General features: G+C 42.0%; 1 protein-coding gene across 1 annotated transcript in view; it reads right to left on the bottom strand.

Annotated features, from left to right (window-relative positions):
• Positions 1-15,420, bottom strand: part of APCDD1L (APC down-regulated 1 like) — a 50,002-nt gene extending 34,582 nt beyond the window's left edge. The window contains exon 1 of the mRNA XM_036751822.1: positions 14,938-15,420. Coding sequence (XP_036607717.1) covers positions 14,938-14,974 — 37 coding nt within the window. The 5' untranslated portion in view covers positions 14,975-15,420. The remainder of the gene's footprint in view (positions 1-14,937) is intronic.
• Positions 15,421-18,243: the final 2,823 nt, after the last annotated feature.

Genomic DNA, 18,243 nt, shown 5'->3' with positions numbered 1-18,243 from the left:
GTAAGAAATGGAGAATTTCAAAAAAAAAATGGGAACACTTCATTGAACTGATACAGACTAAAGTATATATATATATATATAGAGAGAGAGAGAGACATAAAGAGGGAGTTAGAGAGAGAAAGAGATAGGAAAATATACATATATTAAGCAAATAGAAACTGGAAATTCTTACTGATATTGGACTAAAGAACCCAATAGATAAGAAGAAATAGAAACAAACCATTTCTACCTTGCTCCCTAATTTCTTCTTTACTTTAGGAAATGATATGGTATAGTGGAACACATGTTGGTTCTGGAGTCAGAGGACACGGGTTCAAATTCTGCCTCTGATGCTTATTACCTGTGGGCAAGTCTCTTCCCTTCTCTTAGCCTCAGTTTCTTCATCTGTAAAATGAGGGGATTGGACTAGATGATCTCTAAGGCACTTTCCAGTTCTAAATCTATGATCCTTTGACAAAAGTCTGGAGCTCGGGGATGATCTGGTATAATTGGTGTCTTTCCAATGTCTTCTAGATCTCTGGGAGGATGTTTCACTAAATACAGGTCAACAGAAGCCAATCCCCCATCCCTCCCCAGTACTTTCCATCCCAATAACAAAGAACTACTTAAGCAAAACAACATATTGATCATGTCTGACAGAGTCTGTAGTCTTTCACCTTTCTGCAATGAGGAAGAAGGTGTTTAACCATCAGTACTCTGAAAAGAAGATTGAGTCATTCCCATAATGGATTTAGCCCAACTTTGGAACTTTTGTCATTTATCTACGTGGTTGGCAATAAAACAGAACATGACATATTTAGGTCAGATCACACAGGCCAAGAACATGACAGCCCTGAGCAAGATCCCAAATGGAGCCTGGGAACAAGCTACATACAAACTGCAGGTGTTGGGGACCTGAGTTCAATAAGAGTCTCCAGAATACTGAGCAACACTGAAAGTCACATGGGAGCCATCCGTTCTGCCTCAGTGGGTCACATTTCTATAAGGCTGAAAGTTTCCTTCTTTTCTTCACAACAACCACATAAAATAGTAAGCGTAAATGTTTAATCGATCAATAAGCAATGATTAAGCACTGTGCTAGACACTAGGGACACAAATCTAAATGTGAAATAGTCCCTGCCCTCAAAAGGCTTATGTTTTAGTCAGTGGATATACCACGTTCACAGAGAAGTTGAAACAAGATGCATACAAAAACAAGTAAGTGATTTAGTGGTGTTGCTACTAACCACTGTGTGAAACGGGAAAGTCAATTTGAAGGAAGTAGCATTGAGTTTGAGCCATGAAGAGAGTTAGCTACAGGTTTCAAGAGACAGAGGGAAAGAGGGAAAGCATTCTAAGCATGGGGGACAGACAGCCTGGGCAAAGGCCTCATGGATATTGTGTATAGGCAGCGATGCACTGAGGCCAGCTCCAACTGGTTCACAAGAGCCATTTGTTAATTTTTCAATGTGAGCCTCAGGAAATACCTCAGGAAACAGCAAACACTACAAGTCAAAGTTTTGTTGTTTTGTTGAACCCCAGACTCAAGAAAGTGATAGAGAAAATATTAATCATGCATATTATACTTTAGAATGTGTTGTGTATATTTTTTTCTGGAGTCAGTTAGTAAACATTTACCTGCGTACTGCTGTGTATAAGGAACCATTCTGGCAAAAAACACAAGTGTAAAGGGGAGTGACGTGTGATTAGCCTGGAAAGAAAGGTTGAGCAGTAGGGCAACACAGGCAGGCCTGTGCTTTCACAACGTCAATTTGGCAATTGCGCAGAGGTTGGATTGGAGAGGGGAAACACTAGATTCAAGGAGACCAGGTGGGAGGCTATTTCAATATGCCAGGTGAGAGGTGAGAAGGGTTTGAACTGTAGTGGTTGTTATGTGAGTGCAAAGAGAATGATGGACGTGGGAGATGTAGAGGTATAATCAGTAAGATTTGGCAGTTGGATATGGGGTGGGGGGTGAATGAGAGTGAAGCATGACTCCTAGATGAGCAGACAAATGGTAGAGGCATTTACAGAAAAAGGAAAGTTAAAAATTGGGTTGGCTTTAAGAGGAAAGAGAATGAGTTCTTAGGGATGTAAGACTAGAGTTCAGGAGAGAGATGAGGGCTAGATATGTAAATATGGAAGTCTAGGAATATGATCATTTAATCCACAGAAATTATTGGGGTAACCAAGAAAGACCATATAGAGACAAACATAGAAGAGGGCCCAGGAAAGAGCCCTGAAGCACTGCCGTATATTATGGATAAGACAGGAAGGAAGGAAAGAAGGGAGGGAGCAAGAAAGGAAGAAAAGAAGGAAAGGAAAGAAGAAGGAAAAAGAGAAGGAAGGAAAGGAACTATTTCACTGCACGGTGACCATTTCTTTGGAGTATCATCTTTTCAAAGCAGTTGAAATATTTATTTTTAAAAGGACCTAATGTAACCGCATATGATTAAAAGAAACTTTCTTTAGGGGCAGCTAGATTGCACATTGGATAGAGTGCTGGGCCTGGAGTCAGGAAAGCCATGAGTTCAAATGCGGTCTCAAACACTTATTAGTTGTGTGATCCTGGGCAAGTCACTTAATCTCTGCTTGCTTAATAGTAAAATGGGGACAATAATAACACCTACTTGGTGGGGTTGTTACGAGAATCAAATGAGATAATATTTGCAAAGCTCTTGTCACAGTGCTTGGCACACAGTAGGCATTTAATAAGTAGTAGTTTCCTTCCTTCCTAAATGCAAAGTTATCAACCCATAAGAAAACATGGAAAGAAATAAAATATCTATTAAAACAAAAGAAAACAAAAGAAACCCACCAGCAACAACAATCCTGTTGCTATGGAATAACTAGGAATAATGATAAAAGGAAAGTACTAATACTATTCCAATAAGAAATATTTAGAGAAAACCCTAGATCAAATGTTAGTTCCAAGAATTGCTGAAGTGGGAATCACTACCACCAGTCTACATAACGGATCACATTTACCTTTTGCATGCATTACATGTATGAGGATAATGGCATTTTGTCCTAAGAAAAATGATGTTTTGTCTGTTTACCCAACATTTATTAAGCACCTACTATGTGTAAACTAAGGTGGATTACATTCTCCCCAAGTAAGTCAGAACCAGGCACTGAAGGATATACAAAGCTTCAATAATGCATGGTTCTTGCTCCTATGAAGTTTCTAATCGAATTAGAGAAAGACATAACAAATAACTATAGTACACAATTTCCTAGGAGAGTACGTTAGAAAGATACAAGGCACAGTGCTAAGTAGAATTCAAGGGGGAAGGTCTTTCCCCACAAAGAGGTTTAGGGAAGGCTCATGGAGGTGGAAGCATCTGCTGTGAGCTTAAAAGGATGGAGAGAAGTTAAACGGGCAAAGATGAGGAAGAAGGGTAATCTGTTTCAAGAAAAAAGGCAAAAAGTATACAAAGCAAATTCATGGTGCAGAGTAGTTCAGTTGGTCTAAAGCACAGAGTGAAAGCACAAGATAAAGCTGTAAAGGTAACAAGCACCAGATTGTCAAAGACCTTTAATGCCAAAGGAATTAGGACTTTCCTTGATAGCAACATGGGAAGCTACTGAACATTTTTAAGCAGTCATGATAATAACAATAATAATAACAGGTGATATTTATAGAGAGCTTGCTATATGCCAGGCACTACACAAAATTTACACTTCACAAATATTGTTCCATTTCATCCTCACAACAACCCCGGGCTATTATTATCTTCACTTTTCAGATGAAGAAACAGAGGCAAACAGATGTTGATTTGACTTGACTGGAAGGTAATGAGGAAGTGTATTAGCTTAGCAGTGGTAGGAAGAGAGGTGGGGTTGAATACGGCAGATATGGAACTGACATGTTCTAAACTAAATGGATAGAAGAGATGAGGGAGAGGCAAGAGTCAAATATTACTAATGTTGGGAAAACGGGAGATTGAGTGACTGAGTAAATGGTGTCACAGATAGAAATACTAAAGTCAGAAGGAGAAATAGATTCAAGGGGAAAAGCAATTGGTTAGATTTGGGTCATTTAGAATGCAGAGTTTGAGGTACTAGTGGCACAGACAGGTGGAGGCATCCCATGGGCACTGGGAGGTATCTATAGCTACATAGATATCAATACACAGACAGAAAGACAGACAGACAGACAGATAGATAGATAGACAGACAGACAGACAGACAGACAGACAGACAGACGGATAGATAGATAGATAGATAGATAGATAGATAGATAGATAGATAGATAGATAGATAGATGATAGATATAGATAATCTGGTGCTCAAGAGAGAGCTTACCGCCCTAATATCAGTGGGATATATGATTTTAGTTATTTTTAAGGGCCTCTAGAGCCAGTCTGGTTCTATCCTATCCCAAATATTTCCAATACCTTCCTAACTCTATGTCTTTGTTTATGTGATTCTCTATTTTTGGAATACCATCCTTACTTTCTGTCTTTGAAACCTACATATTCTTCAGAGCCCAAGTTAAATGCCACCACCATAATGAGCCTTCCCTAAACCTCTCTGTGGAGAAAGACTTCCCCTTTGAATTCTATGTAGCCCTGAGCTCTGTATCTTTCTAATGTAGTTGTGTCCCCTTTTCACTGGGTAGATTCCTACCCATTCTTTAAAGATCAATTCAAATGTTATCTACGGCATGAAGCTTTCCCTCATCCCCCAAGTCAGTAAGGATCTTTCCATTCTTTGTCCTAATATAGCACTTTGCTTTCCATCTGTCTAATATTCTTACCACATATTATTTTTTATTATAGTTATTTATGTAAATGTTTCATCCCTTTACTAGATATGATGTCTATCTTTAGCACTTTTCACTATACATCGGAGGTGTTTAATACATTTCCGTTGAATTGAGTGAATTCCCTCCCTCCCCCACTAGATGGCAAGCTCCTTGAGGACAGGTTCCATGTCTTTTTAAAATCTACCTCCCTCAGTACCTATCATAGTATTCTTCACTTTTTTTTTGGTTGTGACCCATAATTCCACTGGTTTAAGTATCTCCAAGTGAGGAAACTCCCTCTACCAATGCAGAACAACAACTTTTCTGTAATTTATAGACTTAGACTCAAGAATTGCCTTGGGCAACAAGAGGTTAAGTGACTTTTATAGAGTGACACAGAGTGATAGTAAATAGCAAAGCCAACAATTGCACCCAAGGCCTCCTATTCCAAATAGGGCCCTTCCCCCATCCCAAATTCCTCTTTTTCCCAATCTCCAGTCAGGTATACCTCGGTGAAAAAGAAAAAAAGAATTGTGCTCTGATTGATGCTAACTGGCCCTGAAGAAAAGCAGTTTGGTCTCAAGGTCACCGGCCTCGAAGCACTTAAGCTAGCCAGCTCAGCCTGGGCATAGATGTGCTATGACATTTCTGTAGAATTTTAAAATCAGCCTATCCTTCTCAAATCCCAATATAAATTTCTATGAAGAAAAAAAGAACAGCTCACACCCAACACTACTCTTTCCAGATGTGCATCTAAATAAAGATGCAAGGACATGTATATATTTAATTTAGGATTATGAATGACCACAGTAAAAGGTTACTTGCTCTTTTGAAATCTACAATTAGAGTTGTTTTAACATGTGTTTGGGTCGTTAGGCGTGGTTTCTGCAGAGGCTGAAACTGAAGACTACTATTAAGGTTGTCAGGCTTCCCCACATTGTGAGGCATTCCGCCCCCCTTAAATGCAGCTGACAGATACTGAAATTAAACCTGACATGCAAGTTAATAACAGGCCTCCCTTTGGCTTTTGGCTTTGGTTTCTCTACACATTTCTGTGGCTACTTGAATTTTAATCTGCTTTTTTCCAGGTGGGCCAATTTAAAGTATCCCCTGAAATCACAGATAATTCCATGTCACTTCAACTTTCTATGAAGATTCATCAGAGCACCAGGAGCCATCATGTCATTTCCACGAACTACACACTCTTGTTGGCTGCACTGGATATTTTCCTTGGGCTAAAAATAATAATGATTATGTTGCTGCTCATTTTGGTGTGATGTAGGAGGAGGAGGAGGAGGAGGAGGAGAAAGAGAAGAAGGAGGAGGAGGAGAAGAAGGAGGAGGAGAAGGAGAAGAAAGAGGAGGAGGAAAAGAACAAGAAGAAGAACAAGAACAAGAAAAAGAAGAAGAATTAGGAAGAAGAAGAAGAAATGGAAGGGGAGGAGAAGGAGGAAGAGGAGGAAGAAGAAGAAGAAAAAGAAAAGAAGAAGAGGAGGAGGGAAAAAGAAGAAAAGGAGAGGAGGAGGAGGAGGAGGAGAAGAAGCAGAAGAAGAAGCAGAAGAAGAAGAAGAAGAAGAAGAGGAAGAAGAAGAAGAAGAAGAAGAAGAAGAAGTAGTTGTTAGGCAGCAAGTGAAGTAAGAAGACATCTAACCTTGGTGTTGAGATGTTGGGATGTCCTGGGTGAAAATTCTGGTTCTGACACATACTGGTTGTGAGATCCTGGGCAAGTCCCTTAACCTCTCGGTGTCCTAGTGGAGTAAGTGTACATATACATTGGTAGAGTTTCCTTCCAGGGAGTTCCTTGGCAATGAAATTAGGTCTGATCCAAAAAATTAATGATGATGATGATAAATCACATTTACCAAGCACTTTAAGGTTGGCACAATACTTTATGTACATTATATCAGTTGATCTTCACAACTACCTTGTGAAGTAAGTGCTATTCTTAATCCCCATTTTTACAGGTGAAGAACCTCTCTGAGGGGTGGAGAGGTTGGATAAATCACCCAGGGCCACACAACTACTCAGAGATAGGATTTGACCCCAAGTGTTCTAGATGCCAAGCCTAACATGCTATCATAGACTATGCCAAAAACAGAAGAAAAAAAAAACCTTTCAAAATTAGTCCTAACCCGGGGGGAGTAAAGTCAGGAGGTGAAATCGAATTCCATTCTACCCTCCGAATGTGTGGAGGGACCTGAATACCAGGATTTGAAATTTCACTTTCATTTAGGAGGCAGTAAGGAGCCAATGGAGGTTTTCAGTAGAGGAGTGACCCAGAAGCAAAATAAAATTACTCAAAATCATCTTCAGAGAACTGCAACTTTATTACTTTTAACTAACATGCATTCAATCTGGAGAGAGGAACAGGCAGAAGAGAACTAAGACTCTCTCTCTCTCTTAGAGAATCTGGTAAATGCTTTAATTAATGTATAAGCATCATTTGCAATTATAATTTTCTGTATTTGTAATTAGCATGTTCCTTGCATGAAAGCCAATGCTCTTGCTAAAGTGGTACTAGGAATCACCGCCACTGAGTTTGGCTGTTAAGTAGATGCATGCATCTCTTATCAGACTAGAAATTTGCTCAAAAAGGGAGCTCTTCATAGCACAAAGGCATACTTCAGTACGGCATGTTCACAAACTCTAAATTAGTGGTGTCCCAATTAATTCTATTTTGCCTCCATGTAAATTCAGGAGGGAGATAAAACTCAGTGAAGAGAGATGATCCAGAGTGCTGTCAGTCACTCAATACGACTGTCACTGACAGACTTAACTATACATCATCATATCAGGAAAGGATGGCAAGTTTCTAAGTATCCCCTGAAAGGCAGGAAGAATTCTCTGCACATAAGTAGTGTGATGTAACAGACGGATGTGGAGTCAGGAGACCTAGGATCAAATTCTGCCTCCGATTCTTACTAGTTATGTGATCCTGGGCAAGTCTTATAACCTCTCAAAGCCCCATTTTCCTAATCTCTAAAATGGGGGTAATACTACGGTCTGGTTGTTGTAAAGAAAGCACTTTGCAATACTTGAAGCGCTACAGAAATGCGAATTATCATCATTGTTGTTGTAAGTCTGTGGTTCGGTCATTTTCAGTCGTGTACAACTCCTTGTAATCCCATTTGGGTTTTTTTGGCAAAGATACTGGAGTAGGTTTGGCATTTCCTTCTGCAGCTCATTTTACAGATCAGAAAACTGTGGCAAACAGGGCTAAGTGATTTGCCCTGGGTCACAGAGCTAGTTAGCGTCTGAGGCTGGATTTGAACTCAGGAAGAGGAGTCTTCTGACTCCAGGCCCAATACTCTATCCACTGCACCACCTACCCCTTATGAGAGGTCATAAGATCCTAAATTTCAAGCTGGAAGGGACCTTAGAGGTCATCATGTCCAACTCCCTCATTTTACAGAGGAGGAAACCAAGGCCCGTAGAGTTTAATGTGAGTTGCCAAGGGTCACGCAGCTAATAAGTATCTGAAATAGGATTTGAACCCAGGATTTGAACTGCCTGACTCCAAGCTTAGTGCTATATCCATTACATCACACTGCCTCTCCAAGTTTGCTACACTGCTTCCACGAGTAAAAGGAGTTAGCAGACACAGTGAAGGGTTGTGACTTACTGAAGCTGACTTAGGAGGTGGAACTATGGAAAGAAAGGAGAGAAGGGCAGTCTTGTGGAGTAAATGTTTTACAACTGGCTCTCCAAAAAAGAAAAATGTTCACATGACACATTTTAAAATTTAATCTGAATTATTAACATTTTCTTCATCATTTTCTTGAGTCTAGACAATCAAAAAAACCTGATAAATTAAGCCCCAATTTGTAGCTTTGCCAATTTCCAGTGTGAATGTACACTTTTGCAAGTTGATACAAGCTGGTTCCAACATATCTCTGAGGGAGGTGACCAAAAATTGTGACAAATGATGCACACCACAGGCAAGACTTTTTCTTTTCAGCTATCTAAATAATTAAAGCACAATTGTAAAAACAGAAAAATTGTACTCTTCGGATCCTGAGAGCCAAAACTTTATAAGCAGCATTGCTAGGGACCCTGATATTTGTTATCATTTGTTGTTGTATATTCTTTGTTCTTAAAGAGGACCAATGACATCCCCAGGGTGATGTCTTGACTTCTGAGCATATTGGATTTAAGTGAGGCAGATCTGTGCAAAGTCATCAGCCTTATTCTCTCCTCCAGAGTCATTAGACAAGAGTCAAGATGACTGGAGATGGTTCAGTGTGTTGTAGGTGGTACAAGAGATAGAGAAGAGAAAGGTGAGTGTGAGCTGGTGCTTACTGTTTTGTCTACAACACTCAGAACCCAAAAAGTGGCTATAGGCATTTTATTTGCATGTGCTTACTGAGCAATCAATCAGAGGCACTCTTTAGCCCATGAGAGATTCCTTTCTGAGTCACAAGTCTTTTGTTGTGCTAGCTAAACAAAACAAAAGGAGACTGTGCAGTCAGGTAAGGGGCCAGCAAGGGAGAATATTGGAAAACGAAATGGTAATGGAGACGGAAATGACAAACCACTCTGGTAGCCTTGCCAAGAAAACCCCAAATAGGGTCATGAAGAGTTGAACACGACAAGTTGAACAACAACAACAAGGAAGACTCTAAGGACAAATAGGAAAAGTTTCAAAACAATCACTAAATCTGACTTTAATGATAAGGTGAGTAGACAGTAAAAGGAAGAATAGAGTTCATTTACAATTTCAAAAGAACTTCCACGCTGCAATATGTTCTTTCTCTGGGACTGTTGGTTCTCTTGATTAGAGCGGCTTGCTCTTGAGATCAAAGTTATGATCTCTTCTTATCTGAGTTGGTTAGTTTTCCCCTGTTCAATGGCCCTGGACATTGGACTCTGGCCTGGTCACAAGGGATGGAGAAAGAGTAAAGATATTAACAAGGAAAACTATTGACATTCTTTGGAAAACTCAAAGTGAGAATCAGCGGTAATACCTACATACATGAAAGGAGAAAAGGATTCACATAGTTCTGAGCCACAAAATGGTATAAAGAGAAGGCTAGGATGTTCAGGGGAGGAAGAGCACAATTCTTATCTCTGAGGTGGATCAAAGTAAATTAAGACAACTATAGTCTTTAAGAGATACAACTGTAAGAAAAAGAAATTAGGTCAAATGGGTCATTAACTTGGTTCCATGATAGCCTGCACCTTCTTAAGCCATTAGAAGACCCCTGAGCAAAAAGAAATTTTCATTCTTTCATCATTTATTTTCTAAGAAGCTCTCTTCTAAATAATAATAATTCAAGTAGCTCACAGATTACTTAATGTTTTACAAATATCTTTTCCTCACAACACTCCTGGTAGGTGGAATGTATTAGCCCCATCATCTAAGTGATGAGGTTCACCACCAGGAAAGTTGGTGACCAGGTGATTTTTTTTAAGCTTTAGCAACCAAAAACACCCTCTACTGAAGAATAAGTAGCAGGAATTTTTATCTGTGTCAGTATATTGAGGGATATTCACACACATTAAAAACCACGGATCCTTGAAATGTTGAAGTACAATCATAGAAACTAAGACTTCAAAAAATAAAGTGACGTGGTCTATAGAATTCTGGAATCATAGAATCTTAGAGCTGGAAGAAGCCTTAAAAATCCCCATGTTTTTCCAGGTGAGGAAACTTAGGTCCCCAGAAAGAAAGTGGCTTGCCCAAGATGACATAGAGAGTCCCTGACTACACAAAATAAGAAGGTGGGCCAACTTTGGATCCATCCTAATATGGTTGTTCCAAACTCTAATACATCAATGGATCTGAGATCTCACTGATGTGGATAATCTCTCCAATGATGCATATTACACTCCTTCCCTACCTGCCCATCCTGTGTGACTCTTGTCCATGTCCCACCATTACTCCACTGTAGAAGATACTAGAATCCTTCCTTAAATTCCCTTAAAACTGCATAGATACCAATGAGGTAGGAAGCTCTCCATCCATTATCTCATACTTAAATCACCAAGAAAAATCCTGATGCGAGATTAAAATATTAAAATCTACCCTTCTGCCACCATCTTCTGGGTCTACTGTATTGTATTATTGGTGCTCCAAGAGGTGTGGGGCTAGAGTTATTCCTCTTTGAGAATGCTTCTGTCTCACTATTCTTATATAATCTCTGACACACACATGATCACTGTAGCTCTAGGGCAGGGGTGGGGTACCTGCAGCCTTGAGGCCTCAGTGGCCCTCTAGGTCCTCAAGTGTGGCCCTTTGACTGAATCCAAGCTACAATCAGATCCAAAATCCAATCCAACCCAAAATCCAAACAAGATAGCTCTGTGGAGTTTGGGTTCAGTCAAAGGGCCACACTTGAGGACCTAGAGGGCCACATATGGCCTCGAGGCTGCAGGTTCCCCATCCCTGGTCTAGGGTCTACTATTCTAATATTCCCTTCAATAACAAGATGCTCAGTTCCACTACATGGGCTCGCCTCACTCCCCATCCCCACTTTTGCAGTTGATTAACTGGATATCAGACAGTTTCCTATTTCAGAGTCCTAGGGAAGAGATCTTAAAAAGCCCAGAGGCTGTTGGTTATACACAAAAATGGCCCTATGGCATTTTTGGTTCTGTGAAGAGCTTGTTCTGCAACTCTTGGCTGAATATGCTGGCTTGCTATTGCCAGCCTCAGGTTCCATTCCTTCCCTACATTGTCAGTTACCTAATCCAAGTATAGTCAGTCCATACAAGTTTGAGCCATTTTAATGGCTCCATTCCTTTGATTTGGGCCACTGATCATAATTTTGCAAACTTATTTTTGCATGAAACTATTGAATCTTGGAAATTTTATCAGAGTTCACTTTTGCTTAAAGCTTTAATTAACATATTTAAATTTCAATGTATTACACAAATATTTTTTCATATGTAGCTCTAACTCATTTATGATCCAGATGGTTTTAAAATCAAAGAAACTATATTTTCCTGAAGATACTTATTTTGAGTTAGATGACTATCATTTTGGTCGGAAGATAAGCCCAGCAGTTGGACACAGTGATTTGGCCATAAGGAGTAGCCTCATGTAAAGGTAGGTAAGGGTGGGCTAATAATCTATTTTACAACAATAATCAGTAAAGTATCTGATTCTGGTGCACATTTACTATTATATGAGCTTGTTTATATTCATTTTCTTCTTAGTCTTATACTTTGTTTCAATATCCAGCCAAAAATCAACAACTAATTCATAATATAAAGCTGTGATTTTACTCTATTTACTGTTTCCATAATGATAACTTTGCCATGTTGCAAACTATATGGATATAGATAAAAATGAGGCTGATTTTTTTAAATGAAAAAAATTGTGGTTTCTCCATTTTCCCCTCAAGCATGAATTGTTGAGTAAGGAGATTTTCAAAAGCCAGAAATTGCTATGGAGAAAACCAAAGCTGGAATCCAGAACTAGAACAAGATGCATCTGGCAGAACAAAGTTTGGAAGAAGGCTTTGCTTTAAAGTGCATTTCCCCACAACTTAGCACATGTCATTTATGATGATGGAGTTTGCATACACAAGGGTGATCTAGCACAAATGGGAAAAATCAACATCAAAATTAGAAACTACCTAAGCAATGCTGTTTTTCTTGGGGCTACACTGCCTCTTTGATTTCCTGGTCCTTTTGAAAAAGAATAACAAAATTCATCCAACCTAGTGATTTCAGAAAGATTCTTCTGAACTATAGTCCTTCAAATTGGCTCATTTTTGAAGTGCTGCCCATCTGAATTTACTCATTTTAAAAAATGCAATGTACAGTTTCTCCAGAAATTAAAGGGAAAAAAGAATTCAGACATGCCTTTACTTATGAGCCTAAATTATGTAACCATCAAAAGGATTAACTGTGTTCTGTTTCCTTTTATAAAGCAAAGGACTCCTCATCATCTCTGGCGAAAATAACTTTCTAAGTGTTAAGTGGGAAATAGTACCCAGCTTAGAGCAATGAATTTCAAAGACTCCCGAAGTGGGGGGGGGGGCGGCGGCAGGAAATATTCACCATTTACGGTCATCTGTCTCTAAATTTTAACACAGGAAGACTCCTATAGCCACGGCTAATATCATTACTCAGTCCTCCCTCATCATATTCGATTAATCTTGGATTCTCTCTGGCTCAATCTGCTTGATTTGTTGTGGCAAAAGGTCACAAAGAGAGAAAAGAGAGAGAGAGAGCTGCAAGGCTCCAAACGTCGGAGCTTCGATGCTGTAGTTTCAATGATTTTATTGGCAGGAGGAGTACAAGTACTGCCAAAGTCAATACCCGAGATCTGTGTGTCCGGAGCTGCAGGTTTCCCAGTAGTAATGTGTCCCCATTTCTCATTACTGTCCCCCTCCTATGTGTTGGAAACAGCTGCTACCCTGGACTGCTTTTCCCATCTCCCTTTTAGCACCCCTCCCCTCCCCAATGTTAGGTTTTCTTCGCTTCCCCCCCCCACCCCCCTCAAAATAGAAGAGACTTTCTGTTTCTTACTTTTTTCCTGCCTCAAAGAGTGAACCTTTCCCCTACTTTTGTTGAAGGAACTGAAAGGTGAAGGGGGGGGAGGGGCATGCAGGGCAGTTCTTTGTGAACTCTCACCTCCGATCCTGACAGCGAAAGTGCCTTTTTTTGATGAATGGATCTTTTCTGATGGATGTACCTATAAGGCTTCAAACCGCTAAACTGCCCAATCCTCCTACCTTCCTTCATATTTCCCCCACTTCAACACAGAATAGATTTTTCTTTTTAAAAAAGAACACATTCAAATTCGATTGTGGAAATATTGTTGATTTAAATGTCACTGAAGGAAGAGCTAGTTTCTGGCTCATTATCTATACTACTGGAAGAGAAAATGTGGAGGAGTTAAACAGTTCATATTTAATCTCATATGAGAGACTGAGACAGAGACAGACGGGGGCGGGGAGACAGAGATCTCAAAAAAGATCTCATAATCTCCTGAGACAGAAACAGAGACAGAGATAGAGAGACAGAGAGCCCGAGAGCCAGAAGACAGAGACCGAGAGAGACAGAAGAGGGAGAGGAAGGAGGAGTGAGGGGAGAGACACAGAGAAAGACAGAGACTGTGAGAGACTGCGAGACAGATCATTGTGGATTCTACTATGGAGTGTCTGTACTGATCAAGTTTATCAATAGGTCCTTTTAAAATCAAGTAAAATTTTACACACACACACACACACACACAGAGAGAGAGAGAGAGAGAGAGAGAGAGAGAGAGAGAGAGAGAGAGAGAGAGAGAGAGAAAGACAGACAGAGACAGGGACAGAGACACAGAGACAGAGACATAGAGACACAGAGAAAGAAGAGAGAGAATCACCGGAATCCCCGAAGTTGTATCTCCGTTCCAAACACCTGAATTTGGCGAAACGCTGGCGAGGTTGGGAAAGGGAAGTGCACCAGAGTTCCAGACCCCGGGATCCTCAGGCTAGACCATACCCCACCCCAGCCCTGGAGGAACCTGGAAACTAACAGGTTGCGTGTGCATGACTGTGAATTTGCCGGTGTAGCATGTGGCTGGGCCAAGTGGCGCGAAGGCAGCTTCCTCCCGGCCATCTCCACACTGGAGCTCCGGGGCTGTCTCCCACTCACCCCGCACTCAAGCCCAAGCTTCCGGACTTCTGGGCTCCAGGGAGAGCGCTTTGGCCCTGGATACTCCCAAACTCCAAGCAAGGATTCGCGAAATCTGGGGACCCATTCCTTGGCTTGGGGTGGGAGTGTGGGAGCGGTTCAGCTCTCCGGCTGCGCAGGGCCAGGCTGCCCGGTAGCTCTGTCTGCCTGTCCCTCCCCGAGGGCCCTCCGGGGCCACTCCTGCAGTCAGACCGCCGGGCAGCTCAGTTGCCGCGGCTCTCCGGGCGCACGTGAGCCGGCAGGTGCCTGAGTTAGCTCGGAGGCTGGCTTCTGGGGGGAGGACTGAGTCCTAGCCCGAAGCTTGAGCGGCGTCTCCAGGGCTGAGGGACTGAGGAAGAAGGAGAGAGAACAGAGAGGGCGCGTGGAACGAAGTGGGCGCCTCCTTCGAGGGGGCAGCTTCACCTGCTCCGCAACCAAAAAGGCGACAGTACACCAGAGAGGCTTTGGCAAAAGCTCCCCACGACCCCATCCCAAAGGAAGAGAGATGAGGGCTCTATTCCACCCTCCCCAATTCCACTGATCATTCCTCCTTCCCCTCCAAGCTCACCTAGCCCCCTCCGCTCCCGCAGCGTGACCTACCTCCGAGGAACACGAGCAACCACAATTTGGGGACCATGGTCGCGAGCTTCCAGTTCTCTCCGGCAGGACCCCCCGCCCAGTTTTCCCCGCCTTCGCCCCGGCGAGCCGCACAGGTTGGATCCGCTCTCGCGTCCTCACTGCGGCTGACCTTCGGGACCTCCCGGGTGGCCAAAGGACCCCCACGGGGCTCCTCAACCTGCCCACAAGTCCATCCGCTTCGCAGAACTCTGGACGCCTACTCCCCCAGTCCCGAGACCCAAAGGGCGGGCCGGTGGGAAGAAAGGCACTCAATCGGAGATGTGTCTTCCTAGCCAGTCACTCCAGTTTCTTACGGCAGTTCACCCCGAGCAAGGGTGGGGGAAAGGAGAGCACTCCTGGGTTCCTAGCCGGTGGAACGCGCCGGGACTTCTGCCTCAAAATGCGTGTCCCCCGCCTCTCTGCACCCCCCCTCCTCCACTACACAGGGAGACACGCACTCGCAGCCTGTTGATAGTTGTAAAGGGAGCTTTGCAGTCATAGGTTCAAGTTGCCAGAAGAGGAGGAGACTACTTTCGGTGGGACGCACACACATTTACACACACACACACACACACACACACACACACACACACACACACACACACACTCACACACCCCTCGCATCACACTCAGCTGGCCCAGCTCCCCTGGCCGTCATCTCCCACTTCATCACCCCATACAGTGACCTTTCCCCAACCAAAGTCTTCTGCCCATGCCTCCCACTCTTCCAGTGAGCATCTCCCACCAAAGTTAACCCTCTGCACGTACTTCCTCTGGGACTCCTGGGGCAGCGAGCTTCCTCAGCACCTTCCCCACTCACTGCGGTCCCCTGGGCATCGCCTAGTCCCAGTACAACCCAACCTTGCACAAGCAACTGGGGAGGGAGATGCTCTTCCTGATCAGGGAAGTAGTGCCCGTAAGGAGTGCCAGGAATAGGGCCCTACCAGGAGGTAGACTGATCAGAGAAAGTCTTTCTCTTTGGGTAACTTTTCCCAGTCTCCTCCCATCTAGGAAACCATGGTCGACAGGACTCAGATGTGTGTTAGCCAGCCACCATCTCTTGTTTCTTTTCCATACCTCAGCTTTACCCATACACTGATTTTTTTTAAACTGGAAGAATCTGTTTAGATTGGGAGCAGCCCTCAGCAAAAGAAAACCTCAGGAAGTGGGAGATGATTATCGAAATCATAGGGTCTGTAGTTGGAAGGGACCTTAAAGATGATCTAGTCCAGTTCCCTCGTTTTACACGTGAGGAAACTGAGGCACAGAAATGCGAAGTGGCTTGCTGTAGATCACACATCAAGCTGGCAGAGTCCAGATTCAAACTCAAGTCTCCTGATTCCAAATCTAAAATTCTTTCCACCACACTATGAAGCAACACCTCTACTCTTCACTCATCACCTTCTATTTTCTGGTTCCCAGTGGACCAAAAGACAGACTTAAGGCAGGAGAAAGGACAATAAAATAAGTGTCTGCCTTTTACCCGTAGGAGTACCCACCTCCTATTCCCACTGATCACCTCGGAGAATTTGAGTGACAGTTTTCCATAGAAAGGCTAAATGGAGAGACAAATGAATAACGCAGTTGTCTGATTTATAAATGCTTTTTTAAAAATAGAAGATCCACAAAATAACTGAAGTAAAAGTATGGCTTTTGTTTGAATTTTTTTGGATAATTAGTTGTGCTCAAAGTAACCTGGCCACAGAGAGGGAGGGTAATACTCCGGAGCCTTAGCAGCTCTCAGAAGTTTATTCTTAAAGTCCGCCTTTGTTGGTTGACAGGTTCAGGAAGTCGGGTGCTGAAAGATGCCGCCTCATCTTTGAGTTCCTCTCCAAAAACCTAAATGAGGTTCCTGGTTTTTTTTTTTTTTAATGCAAAGTTGACCTGTCAAAATGTGAGAATGTGGATTTTCCTTGGCTTTGTTTTTCTACTGGGGCAAAAGAGCAGAGCTTGACCAAAGCAGAAATTTAAGCCCAAATGGAAATGTATATCCATGGAAGGAAAACGATCAATTTCCTTCCTGAAAATGACCCTGCCCCACTCTCTTCCCATGTGGATTATTAGCAACTGGGTGAGACAAAGCAGGGATTTGCTGAAAGTGGAATTGTTGTGAGCTTTTCCTTTTAGAATATGCAAAACCACGTATATTAAGCCCTTTCAGATGAAGAGGATCCCTTTTCTTAACAGAGACTAGAAGTTAGCAAGGCTATTTGCAGCATTTACACAAATCCTGGGGCTAGAACTAAACATTTAAGAAAAAAATCTATACATGTATACTTAATGGTCTAGACCTACGTGCTGTTCTTCAGTCATTATCCACTCCAAGAAGAGCCCTAGCGGCCAGTCTGTGGTTTAAAGTTGCTGAGGGAGATTACCAACAACTAACGTCTTGAAAGGGAAGGAAACTTATATTAAATGTGGCTCTTTAGTCACAACTAGGTTCTTTCAAACCTGTCACATACATAAATCAAAAGGAGAAACTGACCCAGAAGGTATTTTGCCTAGTTATTTTTAAGTGCCTTCATAAACTTATGCCATCCCATTCCTCACCTGGCCATTGTATTTAGAATTTGAAAAGAAACTCAACTGCAGGGTCAGTGACATAAGGGACTCTGTCTCCTGGCCTAACCCAGAACTGACACAGGATACTGCACAATTTTCTTTGATTACTTTGTCTGGATCTGTCCTTTGCTCCTATCTATTCCATTCTATGTTTACTTGCATACATATCATATTCCACAACATTCTTGGAGACAGGGATTTTCGTTATTAACATTTGTACTGTTGTACACTTATAACAACTCAAAATTTTGTATCATTTTAGGTCTTACAAAACACCTTACTTATAGCCTTGTGATAATGGGTAGCTTTTCTGTCTTTATATCCTGACTAGTTTAACATGGATGCTACAATATCTGCCTAATGCTAAATGAATTCATGAACATCATCAATAACAACAACAAAAAAAAAGAAAATGGTGCATGGAATGCCTTATGGATAGCATGAAATTATTTCCACTGTTAAGGTCAAAGGATCATAGATTCAGAGTTGGAAGGGACCTTAGCGTTTGCTTAGTCCAGCTTCCTCATTTTAAAGATGAAGAAATTGAGGGCCAGAGAGGGGAAAGCACTTACCCAAGATGATACAATTAATAAGTGACCATGCTAGGATTCAGATGAAGGTCCCTTGACTCTAAAGTAAGCATTCTTTCCATTCTACCCCATTGCTACTTCATTTTGACAATCGTCTTGTCCAAACTCTTCATTTGGTGGAGGAGGAAACCAAGGA

The sequence above is a fragment of the Trichosurus vulpecula genome, chromosome 3, assembly GCF_011100635.1.
Source record: "Trichosurus vulpecula isolate mTriVul1 chromosome 3, mTriVul1.pri, whole genome shotgun sequence".
NCBI classification, from domain to species: Eukaryota; Metazoa; Chordata; class Mammalia; order Diprotodontia; family Phalangeridae; genus Trichosurus; species Trichosurus vulpecula.
Note: the sequence above shows the minus strand (reverse complement) of the source record. Positions and strands in the feature narration are given on the sequence as shown.